Source organism: Perca fluviatilis, chromosome 16 (assembly GCF_010015445.1).
Source record: "Perca fluviatilis chromosome 16, GENO_Pfluv_1.0, whole genome shotgun sequence".
NCBI classification, from domain to species: domain Eukaryota; kingdom Metazoa; phylum Chordata; class Actinopteri; order Perciformes; family Percidae; genus Perca; species Perca fluviatilis.
Window position 1 is genome coordinate 18898449 of NC_053127.1, and position 13846 is coordinate 18912294.

The following is a 13846-nucleotide window of genomic DNA, read 5'->3' on the forward strand; positions in this document are numbered from 1 at the left end:
AGGTTTTGGTGGTGACATTTTATATCCAAAAAGGTCAAAGGTCAACTTCACTGGGACATCATAATGTTCCAGAAAAACACTTTTCTAGTCATAATTCAACGCAATAACTCAGGAACAGACGGGAAGATTGTGACCATATTTCACATTTGGTCGGATACTAAATTGGAAGTAGTAGTTTAGTATTTGATTTTTTAATGCGGAAAAAGACCTGTAGCTAATGCATTATGTTTTGTTCTCTCCTCCATCACTGTTATAAGACAATTTTTGTAGGAGGGTTGGTTAATCTTAACCCTGCCTTGCTTATGTAACTCTCTAATTAACAGACTAAAATAGCAGGATTTGAAAGAAATATCTTATCTGCAATCATTAAAGAGACCAACATGATTCACACCATCCAAAAAACTCAGTTGAATTTTGTAGTGATGGACTTTGGATGTTGTTTAATGTTGTTGCTCTTTATCTGCACCACATTCACATTATAAAGCTGAGCAGAAAGAGAGAGACACAGAGAGAAACAGATGTATCTCCTCTGAGACTGGCTAATCCACAGTCTTCTTCCAGACATCCATGGTAAGGTCATTAATGAATAAATTACCTAATGAATGAATTATTGATGAAACCATGTTGGCAGTTCTGTGTACAGTATCCTTGAGTGTATGCTCTGGCATTGGCATACTACAACCAAAAATATGCACAATTCATGAAAAAAAAAATAGTGAAGCATGTGTTAAACGTTTCAAAAGAATAAAAGAAAGACAAATCTGTCAGTACATAAGGTTGAAACCTGGAGCTTGTTAGTAAGTTAAGTCTGTTAAGTCTGGGAATTCAACACTGCTGCACAGACTGCATCAGATAAAACCCTCAGACGACATTTTGTGCCATAATAGACACACATATTAATGCAGATGTGGTATAACCTACATCAAGTACTTTGTTTGCAGTATTTCATATGTACTTAAGTTACCAAGGTCCCTAATCACATTGTTACTTGGCAAACAAGTTGAGCATGATCATGGAAAATTACAATCAAGTAAATTCATGTCAAGTTGTGGGGTTCAATATTGTTGCAGCCAGAAGCATAGTGCATCACAGTGAAATTGTCTGGAAATGCTGGTGAAGCGATGGACTATGGGGGTTATCATAACAGAATGTGGACAAGGGCAAATTCATTAGTACTGCTCGTATTAATGTTTTTTGTTTTTTTTTGGAGTGGAGTTCTACAGAAAAGACAAGATGACAAAGATATACTAAACAGGTGAGCACTACTGCATACAGTATATTGAATGCAATGCAGTGGACACACTTTTATTCAAATTGCCAAATCCATATCTGCAGTGCATAACTGATTTCAAGTACTAGTGCAGTACTTAATGGAACCCTTTTTCACAGCAGAAATGTGGATTTTGACTCTTATGGCAGTAAAAGCACAAGTGCAACTAAAAACATCAGTGATGGCTCCACTCATTTTAGGAGAACCATGAGTGATCCAGCGTGCACAACATGAGGACCCTGGAACAACAATAGCTAAATATAAACTGAGCCATTATTCATGTTACATCATGTTGAAGAGTCAATATTGAAGAGTGAAAAAGGTCAGTTGGATGTGATAACAAAACTGGAACCCTTTCTCAGGCTCATAGACCCAGGTGCCTCACCTGCAAACAGCTCCTCAAGAACAGTTCAACACAACTGATTTTCTGAAAAATAATTACCCAGTGATCATACTTACTGCTGTTTTAAAAGGCACTTTCCAGAATCCTCTAACTATCTGGGTAAACAAATATTTTGTCTATTGCCCAAAGAGTAATCTGCCAGAACCATCTGAGAAGCCATCATTAAAAACTGTTTGGAAAAAGGCAGGCACTTTAAAAAAAATACATGACAGGTGATTGGATGACCCATCTGTCCGTCACATCCATCATTGTTGGTTTCCAATGAACAGTCTAGGGGGTGCGGAAACCACGCCTGTAGTGGCTAGCAGCTCCTTACAGGTTCGGTCCGCTGCTTGATATGTGATCGTATGATTCTTGTGTAATCCCAAGAATTCAGCATTTCTAAGTCTTTGTTCGATTTAGGGAATCCAGGGTCGATCCAGGGGCGTCGGACTGGTGGGAAAAAGGGGACTCGTGGAGGGCCCATAAAGATGCTAGAATGAATAGCTGGGGATGCCTGGAAGTGCCCATAGAAAATGCCTTTCTACAGGGCCCAGAATTTTGTGCTATGCCCCTGTAAGGAACAATTTAGAACACAAGTTCACCATCTTTTTTTATCCTGCAGCAGACCGAATATATTATTTCATCCAGATGGTAAAAATAGTCTTTGAGGATTCTGAAAATACCTTCACTGTTGCTAAATGACCTTCCATGTTAGTTCTGGAATACACCTTAAAGTGCTACTTGGACACTTCTTAAGTGATGAACCCAGGGCCCTGGGGTGTTTTGGGTATTTAGTAAAATTTAGATATCTTAATGAATGCATGATTTTATTTTGTACAATTAATTAAAATATGACAATGTGCTATTTATCATTCATTTGGAGTTGTGTTTCTTGGCACCTGATGAATGAGTCTATATTCACTTTTAGCTTTTTTTAGATTCTCTTTTAGCTCTGTCTCCACCAACTACTGAGGGAAATATCTGGCTCTGCTCCACTATGTTCACCAGCTAGTTTCAAACTGTGTCTGCCTGGAGGTAAGTGTCCTTCGCTGTATGTGGTAATTTACTGCACTTTCCCATTTTGCACACTTTACCCACAGTGTCCTGACACAATGTGTACCATGCATGTGAAGGGGCATTAACGGTTTCCCTTTAATTCACAAATTTCTCCTATGCATAGCTTTGAATGAAGAACACATTTTTTACACTGTTAAACAATATCAGCGGTGTAGTACAATGCAGTACAATTTTTTCCCACTGCCTCTAACGTTATATCACACTTTTGTATTGAGTAAAATATCTAAACTCAGTAAATTCTGGTTGTGTTGTGCATCTGTTTATGCAGTAATTCAACATGTCAGATTTTATTTCTTTGGAAATCTGAGTAGAATTTTTAAGGTTCTGAGGGTTTGAACAATGCTTGGCAGTATAATTGACTCATCAGGGGGTTGAGGGTCCATGGGGTTGAAGAGATTAAGCCATACTGGATCATTGTCACGTGTCCTGACAACAGAAATGCAGATGCTGCTAACAAGCAGATGTGTTTGTACATTGTTCACTGTTCTCTGGTGTACACATTTTCAGATCTGGCCTTGTAAACTCAGGGCCACGTACTGTTCGTAAGCTTTTCCATCAAACTGAAGTGACTGTTTGATCTCAGATGGCTTATTCATGGCCACTACTGAAGTTCAGGAGCCCAACGTTGCATCCCAGTCAAAGAGCTGTGTCCTTGATCCCGGGCTGTGGCCCCTGTCAAAGAACTGGCCCCTTCATCCCTGGTGACAGCTTTCCAGACCAAAGGGAGTGTTACTACGAGCCGATGTCTTTCGCCATTCTGAAAATGAGGTACTGTTGCATAGCTTACACAGAAGAATAGTTTTCAAAAATATTTTCTATTGGAAAATTTTGTTCCTGTCAATCCTTTATCTCCTTTTCCTTGACTAAGAGAAAATAGGCTTGTTTAAACCTTTATCACCGCACACTTCTGAGTTCACCCAGAGGGGATTCATAAAAGCAAAGATAGTCTAATCTTCTTAACCCACGGAGGAGTGTGTAATCCCTAAAACATGACAATGACCAATATTGAGGTTATAAGATTCTGGCAGGATGTTTTTTTTTTCTTCTCATGTGCTTTTTCTTTCAGACTGATACATAGGTACTATTTTTATCTTTAAAACTTTAATAAGCTACTTTGAGTGTCCTTTGAGGATTGTCCTTTGCAATTCCACCAGTATTAGAGTAACCAAGTGAAGGCAACAGGGAGTATGACCTGCTTGTTGAAAGTGTTTAGTCCCAAGGTTGCAGAGGATCTAAGTAAAGGAGCCAATAAGAAAACCTTGTCTAATGCCCTCAGAGTGTGGACTTAAAGTCTTTTAGTCTATTACTAAGTGGAAAAAACTATGTCGGGTGACATTTTTATATGTTTTAACACAAATCATGTTTCAACAGTTTTCAAGAATGTAATTTTATTGATTTCTGCTTTACTTTAATATACAGAATGTAATGTTAAGAACACACACACAAACAAAACTGCATCTATCTATTTTTTTCCCCCCAAAGGCTGAATATGACTGAAAAGAAATGATTATAAAATATCATCTTGTTTATAGCCATCACAACAATATGACAGCCACAGGGATATGTCTTTACCACTGTCTTTGTTTGAAAAACGATGATAAATAGAGAAAAAATTATTCCGAAACTGACAAAAATAACGGCAAACAACAAAAACATTCGGTTCAAACTCATTCATCTCATTATGTTTTAAATCAAATGTATCTTCTCTGTCAAATTTGATCTGTTAACTGAAATAATATGAAATTGCTTAATTGACGAATTGCATGTTAAGAGACAGCAATTGCTGGGTTGTGCAAACTCTGTAATCAGTTTCTCACACACACACACACACACACACACACACACACACACACACACACACACACACACACACACACACACACACACACACACACACACACACACACACACACACACACACACGCATAGCCATCTTGATGATTACTCACATCCGTCTGTGAAAACAGGAAGTTATTACCTGTGTTTCTATCACTGCCTGAGGTCAGACCTTTATAAATGAAGATGTCTGCTTTTCTATTGCTCCTAATAGCAGAGAGATAGATTTGGAAGCAGAATAATAACATCTTAAATTCAAACCTTTGGACTTTTATCCTGCTAATTTAACTCCTAACATCTGTGTCGTTTTTCCAGGCATCACTGACTCATCAGCCGATTATTAAATAACAGCTGATAGTGGATACTTGTCAAACCAAATCTAACCGCAACCACTACGCAGAAAAAAAATCGCCAAAAAAACAAACTGCATTTTCTCCTGTACGCACTGATCAAACCCTTTCTGACAAGACATCACCTCGGCTGCTCTCTCTCTGCCTGATCCTCACGGAGTCCTGGCCTCCTCTGAAGCTCCAGCACTCTGATCACCTGCCCACAGAAGACACTGGCACTACCTCCACACATCTCTACAAAGGTACAATGGAACAGAGAGGAAAATGACTGCCTGCCCACAAGTACTGCACCTCTACTGGAGGTGAGGGAGGGGAAAGAGAGTGGTGAGGTGGAGGAGAGAGAGTGAGGGAAGGAAAGAGAAGAACAATGTTAGTGCTTTTACCCAATCACTAACCAGATCCCGGTTAAGTCTTTTGTGGAATCATGACAAAGCTGCTGAAGTAAGCCTTTGTCTGAAAACAAAGAGGAGTGTGTTTGTGTGTGAGAGAGAGTCTGCCATTGTGTGTGTGTGTGTGTGTATGTGTGTGTGTGTGTGTGTGTGTGTGTGTGTGTGTGTGTGTGTGCACACCCGAGTTTAAGTGTGTAACAGATGCAAGTGTTGTGTGCAACTGTGCATCTGACAGAGTGTATATGTGATTGTCTCCTTCATTTCCTTTGTGCTGGAGATTTGGGTTTAGGAAAAAAACCTGAGATGGCCTCTGCTTATATCTGTAAGATTCTCTAATGATCTCACAAATGTGAAACACACTCACACATAGCTCCCATGTCACCCCCACCTTGTCAGCATCTCAAGAAAAATGGGGAGCGAGACATCAAACAGACTGGCGTCACTGCCTATATGAAAATACACTCAGACAAATCAGCCTCTATAGTCGCTTTGTTAATGGGAATCCTACCCAGCAGATGCGTCCTGTTGGAAGAACACATGGAGTATGAAACAGGCTTATGTACGCATACAGGTAATGAACCAGTAGCCATGGCCTGTGCAGCCACCGGGGGATACTGTATGTGTGTGTGGAGACACCGGCTGGACCTGTGAGTCATGAGAGCATGACATCAAAACAACTGAAAGAAAAACATCCAGACACAGTCAAGCATGCAGGACATTGTAGCATAATTCAAACTGAATCCATGGAAGCTACTTGAGATACTTAAATATGCAGCAATTGTTTGCATGTGTGCCACTGTTTTTTAGCTTGAAGGGAACAAATCAAATTGTGGAAAAGAAGTGAGTAGGTTGCTAAAAGTGCCTTCCTTTTTCCTACCATACAAAGACATACAGCAGAGTTTTAGGGTAAAATATTCCACATTACGGCCTGGAAGAAATAAGAATGATGCTTTGTAAAAACAGAGGGCACGAGGAGGATAAAGAAGAGAGGTGGGGAGGTAAGGTGTGTACTAAACGGTGAGACAATCATACAAGAGCCCTCCTGAGATGAGTGTCAGGAGAGCAATCCAGTGATGCTTAATGAGGAAACAAAGGTACAGAGTTAAACTGGGGACAGTGATAAGTGGGAGAGATGGATGGCTTCTGAATATATGAACAGCCTCCGTCTGGAAGCCAGACTCCCTAAACTGCTTGAACTCAATCTGAATTGCCCCTGAACTGCACCCACAATATGCCCACCAGTATGTAGGCCTATTGCTGCTTTTTTTTAAAATCTCTGTAGGTCTATTCAGCACTTCTTCACTATTCCACATTTAGCCTACATCTCCAGCGCCATTGAATAGCCTACTAAAAACAATAAAAACCAAACCAAAACCAAAAGCACCCAGTTGTTGCAGGTGGTGCTGTGCTGTGTATGAACCCATGCATGGATGGCTCCATGTTATTCTGCTTCAGCGCCCTACCAGAAAGTTGCCGAGTGCGCATGCGTGGCTAGAGCGCGCTGCCGCAGACAGGGGGCGTCAACATGGCGTTCTCTCCTCGACGACCGCACTGACTGCAACCTGCCAATGAGAGAGAGAGACGCGTAGACTACCATTCTGTCAAACCTCCATCCCTTTTTTCCCCCAGCCCTATGAATCCCTACACATTTTCAGGAGGATAGGGTGAATTCCGAGGGGTTTTGAAACACCGCTCTCCCTTGTTTTTCCTGCGCAGTGGATGGTTTTTGTGCAGCAGCAGACGCTCGGGCTTGTAGAGCAGGTGTGAGAGACAGCGGCGACCGCTCCTCTCCTCCCTGTTTCCAAGGGGAAATGTCGAGCGAGAAGCCGGTTTCAGCACCACCGAACTCTGCTTCTTCGCTCACGGACACAGACCGAGACTCCCATCCTCCGCAGGGCTCCACCGTGCAGCAGCCGCAGCAGCAGGTCGCCGCGGGCGCTGGCTCCGGCGCCACCGGGGAAAGGATGGTGTCTTCAGCCGGCTCTATGGTCCTCCCGGCCGGGGTGATCAACCCCGCTGTCCCGATCAGGAATATCCAGATGAAATTCGCCGTGTTGGTGGGCCTGATCCAGGTCGGAGAGGTTAGCAACAGGGACATCGTGGAGACTGTGCTGAACCTGGTGAGTGGAAACAGCACCAAACTGTTAGAAAACACAAAAAGGCAGCCATAGAACACAGTAGAATCACTGTGTCCTAACCCGCTATGTTTTATTTACGATGCTTCACTCCCATGGTTGTGTGGCTTTCAGAGGATGATGTCATTTGTTTGTTCGGAGGATGGATGTGGGGTTTTTCTTTTCTGCAGATAGAAGCATACATGAGGTTGTGTGTTGGAGGATAAATAAGCTGAAACTGTATTATTATAAAGCCAGCTGAATGAAGCATGTAACCCCACTAAGGCAGGGAGGGTAGTCTAATCACTATAGCCATTGTTGACTAAATGACCCGTTTGCGGTGCAACAAGGAAACACATATTTGCAGTCAAACTGTAGTGGATAGGGGAAAGTGTATGCAGGCTATTCTCATGACCCCGATATGTACTACCCTGAAATGATGCATAGGTAGGTTGTAACAAACGGCGAATGGTTACAATGGTGAACACAACACCGAGACCCAAACGAAATTATTTCGTTTTCCTAAAGAGCGAAATCATGCAGGTAGCGTCCGTAGAGCACTGAAACCAAATCAATCCAACACAGACAAAGGCCGACTAGCATTATGCTATCCATCGACATATGTGTGTGTACGAGAATGGCTAAAAATTATGCATCAGGCCTATTGTTGAAGGCACGGCCCTGCATCCTGTGCGCAAAGGAGTGATGTATGGTAGCTGTGAAACGGCCAGTGGTTTAAATTGCTGTGCTCCCAACAGCGATCATTTTATTTATGGATCAGATATACGTTGCCACCCCCCTTCTATCTTTACCCTTACATCGTAGGTTGGTTGTGTCGGCCATGCTGTGCCTATACCCTACACATGAGAGGATTTAATCCAGCTGGGGGTTTTGACATGCGTTTTGACATGCGTTTCCCGTTACGAAACAGATGAGCAAAATGTACAGCAGATGTAGGTCTTGAAGACTAATGCTTTAGGATTGTATAAGACGTGTTGGATGCTGCCAGGCTGTTTTCCCTCCTCCATGCATCAGGATGGCGTGTACCGCATGATATTACATATCTGCCATGAAGAGTAGGGCTCTGATCATTATTCATTCTCTTTTGAGGAAGAAGTAGAATAATGTAATTTATAACCTAATTTCAGTGCAGTGCTTTCTGGAGGTTGACTATTTCAGGGTTTCATGTAGCCTGTGACCTATTTACTCACTGGATGCTTGGAGCAGGACAGCCTACAGCTGGGCTAAACCATTTCCTTCTCAGTCAGACTGGTGAGCTGTCCGGATTCAGGTCGCCTCTCATCTCCCAATCGATTATTGGTATTACATAGTAGAGCAGGGGGGCTTTGCCGGCTCACTCCGACCTTGTCTTGTACCCCCACCCCCTTGGCTGCACCGGCTAACCATCCATCCTGTTCCACAGCCTCCTCCTTCACTCTGGAGGGGCTGAGAGGAGAGATGCTGCCTGCATAGACTGGCCTGGCAAGGCAGCGCCATGCATTTAAAAGCAGGTGGAGAGGAAGAGAGGGGGTTGAGGGAGGGTGGGGGAGGAGAAGAGAGAGAGTGGAGGAGGATGAGGTGGTAGGATGCTGCAGTGGCTATGTGCTCAGAAATCACCAGCTGATGCAGCGGAAGAGGAAAGGACTCTGGATTGGTCCACATCAGATCAGTGAAAGCTCATCAGAGCGTTCAATTGAAATGTACCCCATTTTACATAAATACCTGCGTTTAGGCCCACACTTTATCCGTGAATGTTGGTCTGATGCATTAACATGCAAAGGCCTGACACCCTGACAAATTAAAGCACTATGTGTTGTCCATACAAAGCTTTACTCGCTAAATCCCGAATTGAACAATCAGTTGTGGTTGCGAGGCTGCCAATAGCTAAGCCTGTTAGGGAATTCTGCTGCCCAGCTCCTTAATTAAAAGAGTTGAAACAAAGAGGTGTTGAGGCAGAAACCTCAGTGGTCATGCTGCTGGTACAATGAGTCCACTGTGACCCAAAAGCTGATCCATTATTCCAGTCAATGTGGGAGACCACAGCAGCCACATTTACCGTCCACCGTGGCTGTATTGATCAGATCCCACTGCAGCTTGGGTGAACAGATGGCTTGTCGGCTGGATCAGATATGCTCCCTGTTATGTATGGCATGATGTTGGCCTTTGGCGAGTGATGAACTGTACTGTCTCTAGAAAGAAAGAGAAGAAAAGGAGAAAAGACAATAATAATCAACTCGGGTCTGAACATTGGCTGCTGCGATGCTGAAACATCAGCAAACAACTGAGCACTGCTGCCTGTATAGCCAAGAACATAGGGCATACTTTTGTTTTTAGTAATAATGTTTTTTTAGTTTTTTTTAAATAAAGCAAATGTGCAGATGCAGTAGTATGCAGTGCACACATACAGAATAGAAACACTTACATTATATGTGTGGGCTGCTAGTGGTGAGGTGCTCAGTTATTATCATTAACAAGGCATCACAGTTGTCAAGGCAACACTGCTCTTTGACTGCTTGCCTCCAGACGCTCGACCACCTGGTGCTGATTTCCACTTCCGGACTTCTGTGACAGTACTCAGCCACGGGGTTTCTCTCTATCTCTCACGCTCTTTCTTTGTCTGTCTGTTTCTCCATCTCCTATTATGAGCTAATATTTTAATGGCTTGAGTAACTCCCGTATTAAAAAGCAACAACAAGCTAAACAGGATTGAATAACTCAGAAAGGTGTACAGCTATATTGTAGTTGGATCATCAGTGAATTAGTTTGGTTTTATATACAATCGGGCGTCTTAGGTGATTGGCCGCCATGAGCCGCCAGACTAGTTTCAATGCTCCTTGCTTTAGATTATCTAGTCTCTAGATCTCTACTGGAGAGATGAACACAGATTTTCCAAAAGGTATTCCCTGATTTTGTGTGGAAAGCACATTGGACACATCACTCAAAAAATCTCCCATTGGCTAGGTTGAGATATGGTGGCTGTGAAGGCTATGATTCACATGATTTTCATACTCAACAAACCATTTTGGAAGCATCTGCATTTGTCATGTTGCTCTTCTCATTTATTCCTTTTTTTCTTTTAATTTGTCACCTGTCTTGAAGTATGTGGATGTATGTCAAGCCTTTTAGGTACCATAGATGATACATCTGAGGGGTCATTAGATGATAAACGGGACAGGGAAGCAGAAAACACTTATTTCCTATAATCCTTGCTTTTTTACTTGTAAATCACAGAATAGTTTGACATTTCCTGGCCCCTAAAAAGATGAAACACCGCAACCATATCTATTTTTTGTCAATAAGGTAATAACCCATAAGATGTATTCAACTGGCCATAATGGGTTACAAATATGGGCCAAAAAGGTTGAGGACCAGCATGACACTCTACAGGACAGGATACTTTATGGTGTGGTGATGGACCCATTTAATGGTTGTGTCATCCCTTTAGAGGTCAGTGCTTTCTTTTCCCTGCACTAGTGTTTCTGTGGATTGAAACCTCCACTCTTAAAAAATGGTCCACCACTTTTCCCCAGACTGTGGTTATTGGCTTTGACATATTTTGATGTTGGATGTTGGAGGAAGCCAGGTGAGGAAGCATGTTTGTTGACAGAAGGAAGAGGGTTGACATGTGATCTATCTGAACTGTACCATCATATCTTTATTTGAAAAATTGACGTATAAATGCATCTACAGGGAGTTCTGTGCTTGCCTTAGTATGGCAGTGCTGGCCGTGCTTATTTATAGACAGCTTTATCTAGTTGTGATGCTTTTTTGGGATCAAAATGGAGTGTTTGTCTGGCATGGAAAAAGATTGGTGACACACTCACCCTTGGTCTCCATGTCCTGTTCTTTGCTTTTCATTCTCTCTTTCACCTTCCTTCTTGGTCAGATGCAATACCTTCTGGCAGTGTCAGTCCCCCACCTGAGCCCCTTTAGTGGTCTCACTTAGTCTCTGTTAGCAAACGTCTCATTATTCTTGTCCACACACTCCACAATCACCAAGGTCACCTGATACCTAGTCCACAGCCAGCAGAGTCAGAGTCAGCACAAAACACAGAGTCTGACACTCACACAGACCCAAAAATTACACCTACTCAGATATCCATACAGTATGTTGACATTCAGACACAAATACAGACACACAGCGCACAATCATTTGCACACATACAGTAGCAAGCAACCCATTCATGTTTTTCTTTTCTGAGGGATATCCCAAAAAAAGAGAGCAAAATGTAGATTTGGAAAATTTAAAGAAGGAAAAATGAGGGCAGCATTAGAAAAAAAGAATATTTCTATGTTTTGTAATGTGTTAAACACTGCTTGACCCTCTGTCTGGAGTGCAGTGACATTGGCATGCTGATTATACACAGATTATTAAAGGAATAGGTCACCCAATTTCAAAACTTATTATGTGACATGTTGTTTTGCCCTGAGGTGGTTTGGACCACCAGTGCAACATTCAGTTTGACTGTTTTCCAAGTTTGCCCTGTGGCTGCACACTCAGGGCAGAGGCTAACTATTTCCCTGCAGCACTGTAATCTGCCTGCACGGCCATGCAGGGGAATAACAATGCGTCATCGTGTACTCGCACTGCCATGCAGATGACTCTCATAACAATCATCCCACTAACAGACTTAAATAGTCTAATGAATCATATGTGGCCTTGCTAGTGTGTGTAGAGAATGATCTTTGATGGACTTCTGCATAAATACAAGTACATGCTAGGTTGTACTGTAGCTATAGCACAAAAATGTGCGGTGTACAGCATTGTTTTATTGTCAAATGAATTGTGGTTGTGGTTTTGTATTAATGCTCTATGTCACACCAGCTCTGCAGTGTTTCTGAAACTAACTGCCATTATTTAAGGAGGACGTTCCTTGTTTCATCATCAACTATATGACCTCCCGGTAACACTAACTCCTAGACTTTAAAACGACAGCAAGCGTGGTAAAAACACTACCGCTTTTGTCCGAAGGGGCCGGTGAAATCAACACAAACTGAAAGTTACATATAGACACTTTAATCTACCAACTGTTGTCTTGATGAATTGTTTAGTCTATAAGATGGGAGAAAATATTCCATCACAATTTCCTAAAACCTAGTGTGACATCTTGTGTCAAATGTCCAACCAACTGTCACATTAGAAAAAGACAAGCTTGGGAAAAGCTGGACTTGGGATTTTTTGGCATTTTTGCTTGAATAATTGCTGAAACAATTAACCGCTTATCAAAATAGTTGCTAACTGAATTAACTTCTGTAAAGTAAAACTGCTGGTGTGGCTTTACCTTATAAATGGGAGGGAACATTAACCACAGGCTAATGCTGCAGCAAAGAGAAGAAAAGTGTTTTTGGTAACACTGAAACAAACAAAAAAATGTCTTAGAAAGAGGATGCACATTTTGTTTTTACCAAGCGTTTTTCCGGCCTCTGCGAGATGCTGTTAGGGGTTATTTTTGGGAAAGATTAGCTGCTGTAATGCTGCAGAGAAGCTTAGTCAGTTTGTGCCTGGGGGCTACAGCCAGTGAGCAACTGTGTTGGTGCTGACCCAAGGAACAAAATAACAAGTTGAAATGTTTTTAAATGGGCTGCCACTTTAACGGCATGAACACACACACACTTCATGCCTTTTTCTCCCTTTCTTTTACACACACTTATACATACATACGTGCTGTCGGAGAGTTGCAGGACAGAGGGTGTGGCTTCCACTGCAAGGTCATGAATGACTTTGCAATCTATCACACAGCTGGGTTGTCATGACCCCTGCATGAGCCGGAGAGAGACAGAGAGCTAGAAACAGATGACATGGGAAGGATGCTCATCTTGACTGTAGAAAGAGTGATAGAGGAAGAAAGATGGCAGCCTAAAGAGAGAGAAATGATGAGAAGGATTCAGAAAGTTTAGAGGGGAAAATGGAAAGCCTGTGAATGTCCTTCAGGTGCTCTTTTCTTCTCGAGTGTACCATAGGTCCAGCTGTATGGTGTTCAGTGGGGGTCTGATGAGTTCCAGCCCCCCTGTGGAGCCTCATCTCGCTGTGTGTATCCCCTCTCCTCTGCTCCCGGTGATAGAGGAGTGAAATACAATAGGGGTCCCATGGACCGGAGAAGACCTGAGTGCTCGCACACTTTCACATAAAGCACGAAGCCTGTTAGAGATATCTTGAGATTTTGAGTTTAAATCGGCCATTTTTTATCATCAGAAGCTTGTGGGATGAGCCTCTGCTGGCTTGTTTGCATGGTTAGCGTCCCTCTGTAAAAGTGAAGGCGCCCACGCTCTGACGTATGCTGGACAAATTTAGAAACCATTCCACTACCCCTTCCACCTTGTGACAAATATCTAAGCAAAGTAAAATTGCCAATTTAAAATCCTAAATGTTAAGTTGTCCCTTAAACGAAAAACCCTGTTGCTTCCAAATCCTCGTACTAGCAAAA

At 42.4% G+C, this 13846-nt stretch overlaps 1 protein-coding gene across 24 annotated transcripts in view; it reads left to right on the forward strand.

Moving 5' to 3' along the window:
- Window positions 1-6822: 6822 nt before the first annotated feature.
- nbeaa (neurobeachin a) overlaps window positions 6823-13846 on the forward strand; it is a 96933-nt gene continuing 89909 nt past the window's right edge. For 22 of the 24 annotated variants that reach the window (XM_039776890.1, XM_039776894.1, XM_039776895.1 and 19 more), the window contains exon 1: window positions 6824-7427. In XM_039776890.1, the coding sequence (XP_039632824.1) occupies window positions 7119-7427 (309 nt within the window). In that variant the 5' untranslated portion in view covers window positions 6824-7118. Of the gene's footprint in view, window positions 7428-13846 lie in introns of all 24 variants that reach the window. The other 2 variants (XM_039776893.1, XM_039776891.1) reach the window with 1 other exon arrangement.